Source organism: Pseudoliparis swirei, chromosome 2, assembly GCF_029220125.1.
Source record: "Pseudoliparis swirei isolate HS2019 ecotype Mariana Trench chromosome 2, NWPU_hadal_v1, whole genome shotgun sequence".
NCBI classification, from domain to species: domain Eukaryota; kingdom Metazoa; phylum Chordata; class Actinopteri; order Perciformes; family Liparidae; genus Pseudoliparis; species Pseudoliparis swirei.
The window spans coordinates 3,087,971-3,101,036 of record NC_079389.1 but is presented as its reverse complement, the minus strand read 5'-3'; the positions used below and the strand labels follow the sequence as shown (position 1 = coordinate 3,101,036).

Below are 13,066 nucleotides of genomic sequence, written 5' to 3'. Positions count from 1 at the left end.
GGCCCCCGGGGCACAGCTCTGGTCTGTTTGAAGATCAAAGCAGCTGCGCTAAAACAGCATGTTTACAGGTGTTGGGGAAATTGAAAATTTCCCCGGCCGAGCGTTTCCAATGGAAGAGGAAGTCTTGACAAGTAATGACAAGTTTTGTTTTCCTTCACAGCACCTGCACCCTCGCAGCGACGCGTCCCATGATGCAGTATGCGTGGACACAAAGATGTGCAAGAACTGTGAAGACATTTATTCATTTTGTTTATTTGCTGTGTGTGTGTGTGTGTGCCCGGTTGGTTTCGTTTTGGTCTTTCCAGATAATTGGTCTGTGATGGTACACCTGCTCCTGTCTGGGAGAGTTATACCTGAAAGACGCCTCGCATTACCAGCACATTACCCATTGTGGCGAGGACAGAGAGTCGGCGAGGTGTTGTGCCGGAGCCATATTGAGAAGCTCGCTGCAAAAGCAACAGCAGGGGAGGATGCTGAGTTTGTGAGGGATTAGTTGAATTCTAACACTTTTTTGGGGGGGGGGGGGACCACAACAATGAGCACACCTCAGTCAAGCAGGAGTATGTCATTTACTCTGCAGCGCTCCACTTTGTGTTCCTCTGTGTGCATGAGAGGACCAGTCATGCCAAGCTTTCCTGCATGAAAGGGAGAGTGTTAAGCTTCTTCTTTTTTTCTTCTTTTTTTTTTTTAGGCTATTTGTGCTTCTGACTCTGTGGTGTTTGTGTCCGATGGGAGGCGCCTGCGCCTGCTTCCTTAAAAGGAGTAGGGGTGGGTGGGGGGGGGGGGGTTGTTTGTTTCTCCGCCGTGCAGAAGTGACAGCCATTCCGGCTTCTTTCACCGAAAAACACATTCATCTGTGTGAGAAAAGGCGGCCGCTGAACTCGGATGAAAGGTCGGCGGGGGCCGCGCTTTGCACAGGAAGGCAGACTGTACATCGACTTCAGTACAAACACAACACAGGCCATGTCACAGACGGACTGAGGGAGATCCAGACAGAGAGATAAGGGAGGGGCCAAAGAAGGAAAGAGAGAGAAAGATTACTTTCCTCCAAGAAACAGGGAATAACAATGCATTTAAGAGCAGGCTGGACTGAGGTCAATGTGTCGTTGTTCTCATTGTTTATCCATTTCTCTAAGTAATAAGCTGTACCATACTGCACTGCTGACACAGAGAGATATTATTAATAGTATTATCATTATCATTATTATTAAGGCCCTGACACTAACAGCCTCCTTTATGCATACACACATCAATATATATATATATATATATATATATATATATATATATATATATATATATTATAAACATATCTAATATATATATATATTATATAAACATATATAAGAATATATATATATATATTATATATATATATATTCTTATATATATTATATATATATGAATATATATATTTAAGAATATATATATAAGAATATATATAAGAAAAGATATATATATATATATATTAAATATGTTTTAATTAGTTGACTATTTATAAGTAATATGATTTGAACATTGTAGAATAGTTTTGATAAATCTTGAGTAACACGTGTCATGTCGGATAACTGGCCCGCTGCTCCTGTGAGATGAATAACGTTCATTTGATTGGAGGAGATGTTGTTTGTTTGAAGTTGTCTCTCATAACTCGGGGCCGACCACCTCTCCGTGAGGCCCGCTGGGGAAGAAACGAATGAGCTCCAACGGATACGAACGTTATGGCAGCTTTTCTTTAAAAAGCTTTTTTTAAATTATTATTATTCCATAATTTAAATGTGTGTATTGACAGGTTTCACGACGACGCAGACATTCATTAAAAAGAAAAAGAGCAGCGCCTGAAAACACGGAGCGTCGCGTGATCGTCTCCACGTGAACGAGGACAAAGCGCGCTCAGGGGAAACACGCGCAACTTGTACCTGCAATATGTATTTCATTATTTATGCCAGCTCATATCTATATTTATTTTTAAGGGGAAAAATGTGTTGTTGACTTGGGAAAAATGTATTGTGTCATTTACAAAATAAATTAATGATTTGATATATATATATATATATATATATATATATATATATATTTCGTTATGATACACGTATAGGACAGGCCATTTATTTATTTATCTCTTCCATTCATTTGTATTTTGATATTTCTTGCATTGGGTCTATTTATTCTTTTATTATTATTTCACAACAGTTCCTTATAATTATTAAAGCGGTCTGTTATTTTAAAGAGCATTACGTCACTTTGTAGTCCCTAAATGCTGCGCACCACCACGGCCTGCGCGTGCGTCATATATATATCGAAGTCTATAAAAAGGTCAAACCTGTCACCGGGCTCCACTACACAACATGAAACAACCGACATGTGTGCTTTTAACAAACACATCAGGGGGGTAACATAATACATATAGTATTCAATTCCGTTTATTTGTATAGCCCAATATCAGAAATTACAAATGTGACATCCCGGTCCCGGGACCTCACACCGGATCAGGATCCAGACAGTTATGAATCATGAATGACTGAGAACGATTATCTATGATGAGTTATAGGCTGCTCTAGTTTTATATCTCCAACCATTAAACGAGAAATATGTATGTAAAAACACAACATGTATTAGGGTAATACATCCGTATATATTGTTTCTCCAATGTGGCAAGAAAAACAAGTGTGTGCACGCGCGCGCGCGAGAGAGAGAGAGAGAGAGAGAGAGGGAGAGGGAGAGAGAGAGGAAGCGAATTCATTATCATTATCCACCAACACCGCGATGCTTCACGTCGAGCCCACCGCGTTCACCGGAGCTGACTGACAGGTGCCGCGCGTCGCCGCGCGTTGCCGCGTGCACGCCAACAAGTAGAAGAGCCTTCAGGACCCGCAGAGCGGCTCTGACTTCACCCCCCCCCCCCCCCCCCGAATACGGACACGTGACCCCCTCAGTCAACCGGTGTGGATTAAAAAGAAGGAACGCGTCCACCTCAATAGTATGCTTCCTCTCTCTCTCTCTCTCTCTCTCTCTCTCTCTCTATCTCTCTCTCAGATAAAGTTGTGTGAAATATTACAAAAACATTTGTCCCCCTCCATTTTAAAATGAAATGGTTCCGGTAATCCCACATCATGAATAAATACAATAACCAAATAAATACTATTGTTATTATTTGGTTAATCCTGGTGTTCTCTTGTTGAATGCACCTGTCCCACAGGGCGTGGCGTTAAACACACATCGGCTGTTCGGATCCTGCAAATAAATAAATAAAAAAGAGGCTTGAACTAGTTTCATTGTTATCGTGCTATAAATAAAACATCTCCCTCAAATGGACGTGAATTTAAAAAAGCGTAGAAGAAGTTCCCGGCAGGTTGTCCTCTCCTTTAACCCCTCCTCCTCCCCCTCTTCCTCCTCCTCCCCCACCAACGCCACTTCTAAACACGCTCATGCCGAACGGTTCAAATTGCTCGCTGAACTTATTACATGACCTCGAGGATCTCCCACCTGAACTTTGGCCCGAGTCCAAAGCGTCGAGACTCCTGCGAGACTCCACCGAATATTTAGGGGACACCGGCTCCCGAGCTGCGTTGAGAGGCAGGTTAGGGTGCGACAGTACTCCTGCAGAAACCTAATGCACGAGGAGCTGTGAGAAGAAGAAGAAGAAAAGCATCCTCCTCCTCGGATCAATATCAGCGCAGCTGGAGCCGAACAGGAAGCAGCATCGACGCACCGCGTGACCTTTCCTCTCCCCGCAGGTCAGACCTTCCTGTGCCGGAGAGGTCACCTGAAGCTCATCTCAGTTAGCACACTTTTGCTTTTTTTGGGGCTTTTGTTTTAAGATTAAAAATAAAAACGTGTGCCCTCTTTTGATTGGCCGGTGATGTGTATATATGTTATTGAAAGGATTCAAAAGCGTCAGTTTTTACTGTAGGATCTAATTGATTTCCCTGGTTGTGATCAGCAGGCCCTTCTTGTACCACATGGCTGTGTAACGTCGGCCTGCAGTCATACAGCTCCAACACACACACACACACACACACACACGAGAGCCGGCCTGCAGCGGGTATCAGCCAAAGTGCTGGAGCTCTCCAAGCTCACATGGTAGAACAGCAATGTGACGGCCGAGCATCGTCCACACTGGTGTTCTCCCTGCATTTAAATCCCATATTAGCCAGAACAAATAGGCCCACTAAGCCATTCCACACGCAGCCTCAGATCTGTGTGTGTGCCACAAGCTCACCGGCAGCCATCTGTATCTTTTTACCCACAATGCAGTCCAATATAAAGCAAGCTTCTTCTTTTTTCAAACAATCCAGATGGCCCCGGCCCTCCCCATCACAGGCCACAAGCCACAAGCTCAGAGCCTGGGGAAGCTATGCAGCTCAGAGGCTGCGGGGCCCATGAGCCGATGAGTCAAGTTCAAGTTCACCAGCTCCAGTGCATTGACCTGTGTAGGGGGGGGGCACATTTACAGGCTGAGTTTTGAAATGAACTCGATAGGTGACCTGAGAAAATGTAAAGTGGGTTTAAAGATATGACACGAGAGGGAGCCCCGAAGGCCGAATGAAGACGCTCATACGGTGAACTCTTCCCCGTCACACCTGGGGTTTCCCTTAAATCCCGCCTCCCCCCCCCCCACCACCACAAAGACGTCCTTCAACGCCGGGACGAGTCCGAGTCCGAGCAACGGGGAACGCCCGGAGTAATATTCCAACAACCAAACTAAGAGCCTCCCAAAACAACGTGTGGGGCCACGGAGCCGCCAGCAGCAGCCGGACCGGAGAGCACGGGGAAAAAGTCCAAATGGGAATATTTAGCACTTGCAACACCTTTTTATTATATTTGTATGCAGTAAAATTCTTATCACAATAAGGAAGGAAACACCTCTTAAAACTTTGAACAAAAGCACATAACGAAACAACTGCCCATGTTTAGCTCGCAATTGTACATATTTATAGTAAAGAAACATTCTTTTATAAATACTGTTTCATCTGTAGCAAGTAAATACCATAATTTAATTACAAATGGATAAATATGGCAGTTGATATTTACAAAAGGAAGGGTGTGTAGTTACAGAAAATTGAACGGCACAAGGTTTATTTCCCCCACAATCCTCCAGATAGTATTTCACAATTCAAACTTGCAAAGCACAAAACATCACAAGTTAAAGCCCAGCAAACTAAAAATATACATTCACAACCGTAATATTGTGGTCTGTTGTTGGAGTTAAATGTTAACTTTGGCACTCATTCCAGTTTATAGATGTTTAGTATAGTACAATCAATTTGCCTTAGGATCACAATATTCAACATAATAGTACAATTTTTATTTATTTATTGTAATATGTGCACTAAAAGTCCAGTTAGAGAAATAGCTACCATTGAAGGAACATCTAGACACCAAAGACGAACTAGCACGACCGATGGGGGGGAAAGTGGGCTTTTAGTAATTATTTACAATATGAAATACACCTCGACTATGATACATCTTTTCCTCTGTTGATAATCCTCAATCTTCCCTGGTGGAAAAAAAAAAAAGTCATAACAAACAAATGTTTTGTGTCTCCGTTGTGCACGTGTGTCCCAAAATCTCTTCGCGCCGAACGGTCCAGTGCTGTGAAGTGAGTGTCGGCTCGGTCCTACACGTACCATTCACTGAAATTGGAGGACAGGCCGCTGTGGCCGGTGGCGTTGTACACCGCCGAGGCCGGGGACAGGGTGGTGTTGTTCTGGGTCTCGGCGGTGGGAGACACCAGGCCCGGAGGGGTGGAGGACTCGTAGCCGGAGCTGGCCGCCGGCGAGGACTCGGATGCTGGTGGGGAGGCTTCGTGGACCTGGGGGGAGGAGGATAGGGGGGGGGGGACAAGAGAAATTAGTATTTACAATCAGGCGCCGAGGGAAATAATTTCGATGAGAATGAATCATGCACACTATATTAATTACACACACACACACACACACACAAAAGCCAGTATGATAATCATAATGGAGGCCTGACACACACACACACACACACACACACACACACACACACACACACACACACACTTCCTGGCTGGTTTACTTACCTTCATGTGTTTCCGTAGAGAGCTGGGGTGTGTGTAGGACTTGTCGCACATCTTGCAGAGGTAAGGCTTGTCCGACGTGTGCACGTGCATGTGTTTCTTTCGGTCGCTGCTGTTCGCGAACCTTCTGTCGCAGCCTTCAAACTCACACTGGAACGGCTTCTCTCCTGCAGGGAAGAGGAGGAGGAGGAGGAGGAGGGGGGGAGAATTAATGTCAGAATTTTCATTTTTTTTCCATTTTGTATTTGTGTTTTCTAAACACAGCAGAGCTGAGTGTGTGCGTGTGCGTGTGTGTGTGTGTGTGACACGGAGTTGCGCAGCGTGACAATTCAAACGCTAAATAAATAACCCAGATGAGGTGCAGCGTGAACGCGCGTTCCCTCAAATCCACAGCAAACGGTGGCAGTTTTTTTTAAACTACTCCCCCCCTCCCCTCCTCTTCCTCCACCATGTGCGATATTTAAGTTTTTAAGGCTGTTTTCAGAACAGAGATGAGTCGCCGTGGAGGGGGGCGGTGGGTTCATAAATAATGCGCATAGTGATTTGGAGGGGGGTTGGAGAGAGGGGGGGGGGGGGGCTGGTAAGGCCATACAGAAGGCGAACCATTTGCCTGGGAGACAATAAAAATCTAATTAGCACCTGACCGATTCCATGGCACCCACCCACCACCGTAATGTATTTCCCCCAAGAAGAAAAATATATAAAGTCCACGGGAGAACAAAATAAATGTGAAAAGAGGGCCGGTAATGGCTTCCCTCCAAGTCTGGCACCTTTTAGGCTTCATCTTAAACACTGCTCGACCTCCACGTCTCCCCAATAAATACATTTAAAAAACCGCAAACCATTAGAACAATTATGTGTAAAATAATACTAATAATCTAACAACACCACAAATAAATGCACGCGGCCGCTGATGGGCCGAGCTGGGTGGAGGCTCCTCCACCGACCAATTGATGTGATTTACTACACCCGCCTGTCTGCACGCAACGCGCTCCCACTGTCCCCTTTGACCCAATTAATTTGTTTCTTCTTCTTCTTTTCTTTTGCAAAGTCCATCTCCCCCCTCCCACCCCCCATACAATGTAAAACATCGGTAGATCCTGTGAATTTTATTTTCAATTTTCAACACGTATTTTGGAAGGATTGTTTAGATTAGAATTAAAACTAAAATGTGCCCGTGTAATATCCCGCTATTCTTTAACTAATTTGACCCCCCCCCCTCCCCTCACCCCCCCCCCCCCTCTCTCTCTCTCTCTCTCGAATGTGCTCCTAAATCTACCCTGTCTGGTTCTACACACACTATGGACTTTAGTCTTGTAATTAGATCTTAATTCGCGGGGCACCAACCACAACGGCGAAATAAACGCACGCGCGCGACTCACAGTCCTCAAAACACAAAGCAATAAAAAAAATAAAGAAGCTGAAGACATTACATAATAATATTTTTTAAAAGGCCCTGCTCGTCGTGTCATATTTACCTGTGTGCGTTCTCTTGTGTATCTTCAAGTTTTCCGACCGCGCGAACACCTTCCCGCAGCCGGGGAACGGGCACGGGAACGGCTTCTCCCCGGTGTGCACCCGAATGTGGTTCACCAGTTTGTATTTCGCCTTGAACGGCTTGCTCTCCCGCACGCAGTCCTCCCAGAAGCAGATGTGGTTGGTCTGCTCCGGGCCGCCGACGTGCTCCACGGAGACGTGCGTGACCAGCTCGTGCATGGTGCTGAAAGTTTTGTTGCAGCTCTTCTTCGGGTTGCTCAGCTGCTCCTGGTCGATCCACTTGCAGATGAGCTCCTGCTTGATGCACTGCTGCCGCATGTAGCGGAAGAAGGCACCGGGGTGGTGGTGGGCTGCCATGTTCATCCCCATGTTCATATTCATGGAGCCGTACTGGTTGTGCAGCTGCGCCGCCGAGTACGGGTCGGCGCGCGGGCTGGACACCTGGTGGTACTGCTCGGAGCGGCCGAACACCTCCCCAGGTAGTCCGAGCCTCATTTGCCCGTTGAGCACGTTCGGGGAGCCGTGGGAGCCGTGCTGCTCGTGGATCCCCGGGAACAGGATGTGGCCTTGAGTGTCTGTGTGGGAGTGATGCAGGGACCCCGCCGCGGGGCCAAAGAGCGCGTGCTGCCCGCTCGCCGGAGAGGACTCCGCGAAGCCGCGGCTGCGAAAGAGAAAGTCCCGGGTGGAGTTGAACGGAGAGCTCGCGTACGACGTGACATGCGCGGCGTGCGCCCCGAGAGCCGCGGCGGGGTAGCCCGGCGCCTGGCTGGTGAAGGCAGAGCTCTGTCCCGGGGAGAGGTCGTGGTTGAGCTTAAACGCGCCCATGTGCGCGGAGTCCACGAAGCTGTTCTGGGCCAGGCTCAAGTCTCGCTCCTGCATCTCGCTCGCCGACTGATGCCTGGCGAACGACCCCAGTCCGGGGAACTGGTGACCGGCGTCCAGTAACATGGTTTCAGCTGCTGTTGTAGTAGTAGTCGTAGTAGTAGTGTTGTTGTTGTTGTTGTTGTTATTGTTGTTGATGATGATGGTTGGAATGAATTCGAGGGCTATGCGGCGAGTAAGTTAAAAGGAACACAAAAAATCAGATGGTGGTGAGCATCGAGTCAACTTCCAAACCTTGGAGACATGGTACCCTGTCAGGCGAGACTCGAGACCACTGCTCCGCTCACGAGGAGGCAGAGGGGGAGATACACACGCAGAAGGAGAAGAATGAGAAGGAGGAGGAGGAGGAGGAGGAGAAATCAGCTCGGCTTATCGGATCTACTTCTTAGTTAACTTGAGCCTCAACAAAAAAAAGAATCCAACCGGAGTGAGGAGCTTCCCCGCGTCCTCCTCGTCTCTCTCGACTGCGACAGTTGGCCGCGTTCAACAACCCGCCCCCCCCCTCTTTTTGCAAAGAAAAGGAGAAAAAACACCCCAAAATATATATAGATTTATATATATATGCACTCGGAGAAGAATGAAATAATTATCTTACTGGGTGTCCGGTGCGCGCACAGAGCTAGAGTGACCGGAGCATCTCAGATGGAGGAAAAAAAACCGCCGTTCCGATATTTTTTGGGGGGCATGGAATTTATTCACCCGGGCTCGCCTGCGTGTTTCTCGCGGAGGGTCCCTGTTTCTCCGTGGACTGGCTCTCCCTCCTCTTCCGCCCCCTTTAAACTGGAGCCCGTTCATTCGCTCCTCGCGGTCTTATTGGCCGCCGCGCCTCATCAATCCCAGGTGCCCCTCCAATAGCAGGTAGCGCTCGGGCGATTTAATAGCGCATCGCCATTTTTTTCTTCTTCCTCCACTGGTAATTACCGCCTACTTTTAGGAGAGCTTTTTCTTTTTTTAGGGGTGTGTGTGTGAGGGGGGGGCGTATATACAAGCGGAGGGATCGCGACAAGGCAGCGCAGAGGACATGTTGTTGGTTGTTTATATTACAACGTGTAGTAATAAAATAAAAAATGAAATATTTTATGAGAAATAATTATATCGGTGGTATCGACGTAAAGAAATCGGGTACTGTTTTTTTAATTCCTTCTTTTTTTTTACTTAAAAAATAATGCTGTAGTGCCACCATTTAGTGTATTTAGTATTTCGTAATAATATATATATATATATATATATATAAATATATTTATAAATAATCACGCTCTCCTCTCAGCCCAAAGAGCCGTGTTATTACATATGTTGCCATCAATTAATTATTCACTATTTAGGGGCTAAATGTTTATGTTGATTCGCCTATCCGCCAGTGTAGGGGGCGGGCTTCAGTCCCATAAAGCATTCTATGATGTTTCATATATTAAATATTTGTATTTATCCTCAAATTCTGCTAAAAATAATACTACGAGGTGCCTTAAGCCTCATTGGCTTAGCAAAAGAAAAACATAATGTACGAAAAATGCAAAGAACACACCTTTATATTTGTTGTTGAAATGGGCTGAATGTATTTCCTGTAACACCTCCCACTTTTTTTATAGGAAAAGAAGCACGAGAACACGTTTTCATAAATGTGAAACATTATCACATCTATTGAAACATTCCCGTCTCTACGTTTTAAGAGGCGGACATCATAATCGGTTAAAGATTGGAGCAGCACATGTGGCTCCATGTGGAGTCCATTGGTTGCAGAACCACAACTGGGCCTTCCGCGGTGCACCGTAAGCCACCGCCACTGTTGGTCGTTGGTTCTTTCTCGTTTAACGGGCCCATGTGTTGCTGGTTCTGGTTCTCACGTTGCACCGCCGCGGTCACGTGGCCTATTCTGTGGCCTGTGGGGTCGAGCCTGAACTGGACCAGGTCTAAGAGCCTCACCGAGTTCTCCAGAACATATATCAGGCTTGTTTCAGCACCGACATGTATAACCGACAGAGAAATGTAAAAAAGAAAAAAAGGAATTTACTGGCAGCTTTCCATTCCAAGCATGCACTGAGAAATGGAGATATACACAAACACACACACACACACACACACACACACACACACACACATCTGCTCATTCACCCACAAGTCAAAGGAAGTTTACTTACATTTTCACCAACTCAGAAAAATCCCACAAGTTGTCCCGTTCCTCTCTCTCTCTCTCTCTCTCTCTCACACACACACACACACACACACACACACACACACACACACACACACACACACACACACACACACACACACACACACACACGCACACAACTGCGTCAGCCCTGAGGTGCTCTTCTAAGCACGCAGGCAAATAATGAAGAAGGAGAGGGAACCGTTGACAAACTTTCTCGGGGGGTGAACTTGTGCGCGTCTCTTCGCTCTGACTGGGGCCGACTGGGCGTTGTGTGGGCGCGCGCGCGCGTGTGTGTGTGTGCGCGCGCCATTATTCCCAGTCGATTTCAGGCCGCACCACAGGAAACGCAGGAGCTGATCCAAGTTCAAAGTCACGTCTGCCGACCCTTTAAAGAAGCTCTTTATTTCTCGGGGGGGGGAGAGCAAACCCTTCCCCAGAGAGAGGAAAGCGAAATTAAGAAAATACATTAAAAAAGAGGAGAAAAGGGAAGAAAAACAAATATTATATCTGTACAGAGAGGCACATGACCCCCGTATTTCAACAGGTTCTAGTACCAGCAACATGCACCGGGACTCGGCCCTGCGGATCCTTTAAGCCTAAATCACAGGACATAGGTTGTGATATATCTGAAGTATGACGCGCGTAATCAATAAAGTCAGCAGTCCCGATCAAGGCGCACTGTATGTGAGTGCGCGTGCGCGTGTGCGCGTTATAGTTGAGGGGCCAAAGGCGTAATATTCCTCCTCTCACGCCATCATGACAATATCAATATGTTGACACACTGGAAGATTATACTTGTGTGGCTCCCGTGACCTTGTGTTTCATGGATGTTTGACCCCTGACCCCTTAAGACCACATATGTTGCTCTCTTGACTCCTTCTGGTAAAATAACCCTGTTTATGACAAAGCCTCTTTGTTTTAGAGCGAGGCAGGGAGAGAGGGGAGAGAGAGAGAGACTATAAGGAAGCTATAAGTCAATACAAATTAACCCGTTCCTCCCAGAAAGTTGGGAGAAGAGTTCCCTCCCATTAGAGGGTTAAGAGATGTGCTGCATTGATCCACTTCCGCTCATTCGTTACTACATTTAGCAGCAAAAGAAATAGAATAGTTGTTGTTAACTGTGTGGATTATGGGACTCTTTTAATGTGGTGTTTCGTGTAACGCGTATGAAATAGGGCCCCCTTTAAACAAATCATAAACAGTGCGCCCACCGCTCCGCGAGGCTTTATGAGTTTCCAGATGCTCTCATTGGAGCTGGGCATGTTTTATTTATTTTACAAAAATAACTACACGTGGTCATGGTGGATTATATTTTTTGTTTCTTTCTTTTTTGGGGGGGGGGGGGGTTAAATGTTTTTTTTTTAAATACAGATGTGACAAATAAATAGGAGCAGCTGTTCATGAACAATAAACTGGAGCCGGCAGAACAACCGCGTCGAACTGTTAATTAAAGCACATATACAATGTTATTATTATTACTATTATTAGTAGTAATAGTATTATATATGTAAGTATGTTTTGCTGGACAATAGCTCGTCATATATATATTTATATATATATATATATATATCAGTTGAAAAAAATAACTTTTGACATCCAGTTTCTGAGCATTTGTTTCAGTTGCTAATAAAGTTCATAAATCATCGCCGCGCGTGCAACAGGCCCCAGAACGTGTAAAGCTGTCGGTGGAAATCAATTAGAGAACATGGCCCTGGTGGAAATGTGCTGTTCGTTATGCACTTGAAGTTTTTATTTCTTCTTCTTCTGTTCGAGTTACAGAAACTCTGACTTTGTGTCCAGCTCCGGAGGAACGATTGTAAAGGTGAGTGAAGACGTGTCGATGGCAGGTGGCCGTCCTGCGGTCACGCGCGGGCTATCCGGCGTGACCCGTCCGATGGGCAACTTAAATACAAGGTATGACATTGACAACCTCTCTTATAATCAACATGACAGATGCTGGGGAAATTATGCTGATAATAAAAAATAAAACATTGTAAATGCACGGCACCGTTTACCGGTGTGAGTCAATCACGTGAAGGTCGGCCCTCACTTGTAATATATTTAAGCCAAGAGAAATCAATTTAATGGGATTATTTTTTTCTTGGGGGCATTATGAAAAAGTGCATGCACTAATAATAATTTATGACGTGTTTATTGTTTTTTTCGTAACTTATTGTGTTAACAGCCTACAGAACCCATAATTCTATTTAAAGCTTTTTTGAATAGCAGCAGTCATATTATTGATATGTAATGGAAAGGGAGTGGTATTCATATAATAACTGCAATTAACTTACTTAAATAAAATAAAAATACAAATAGCAAACACGTATCAAATTTTTCTTTGCGTATTTAATTAAATTGAATGTAATAATATCCAATCACCAATTTACGTTCTCTTTTTTTCAGTGAAATAGTTTGTATAATTTAGACATGCAAGAACTTTCTACAGGTTCGCTTTTTTTTGTATTTCATATTTCTCTGACAAATCATGT

At 45.3% G+C, this 13,066-nt stretch overlaps 1 protein-coding gene across 1 annotated transcript; it reads right to left on the bottom strand.

Moving 5' to 3' along the window:
* Window positions 1–4,787: 4,787 nt before the first annotated feature.
* Window positions 4,788–9,083, bottom strand: zic2a (zic family member 2 (odd-paired homolog, Drosophila), a). The gene is made up of 3 exons (XM_056431364.1): window positions 7,522–9,083; window positions 6,047–6,210; window positions 4,788–5,812 (listed from the first exon to the last, which is right to left on the bottom strand). Exons 1-3 carry the CDS (start codon window positions 8,486–8,488, stop codon window positions 5,618–5,620), a joined length of 1,326 nt encoding a protein of 441 aa, XP_056287339.1. The 5' UTR covers window positions 8,489–9,083; the 3' UTR covers window positions 4,788–5,617.
* Window positions 9,084–13,066: the final 3,983 nt, after the last annotated feature.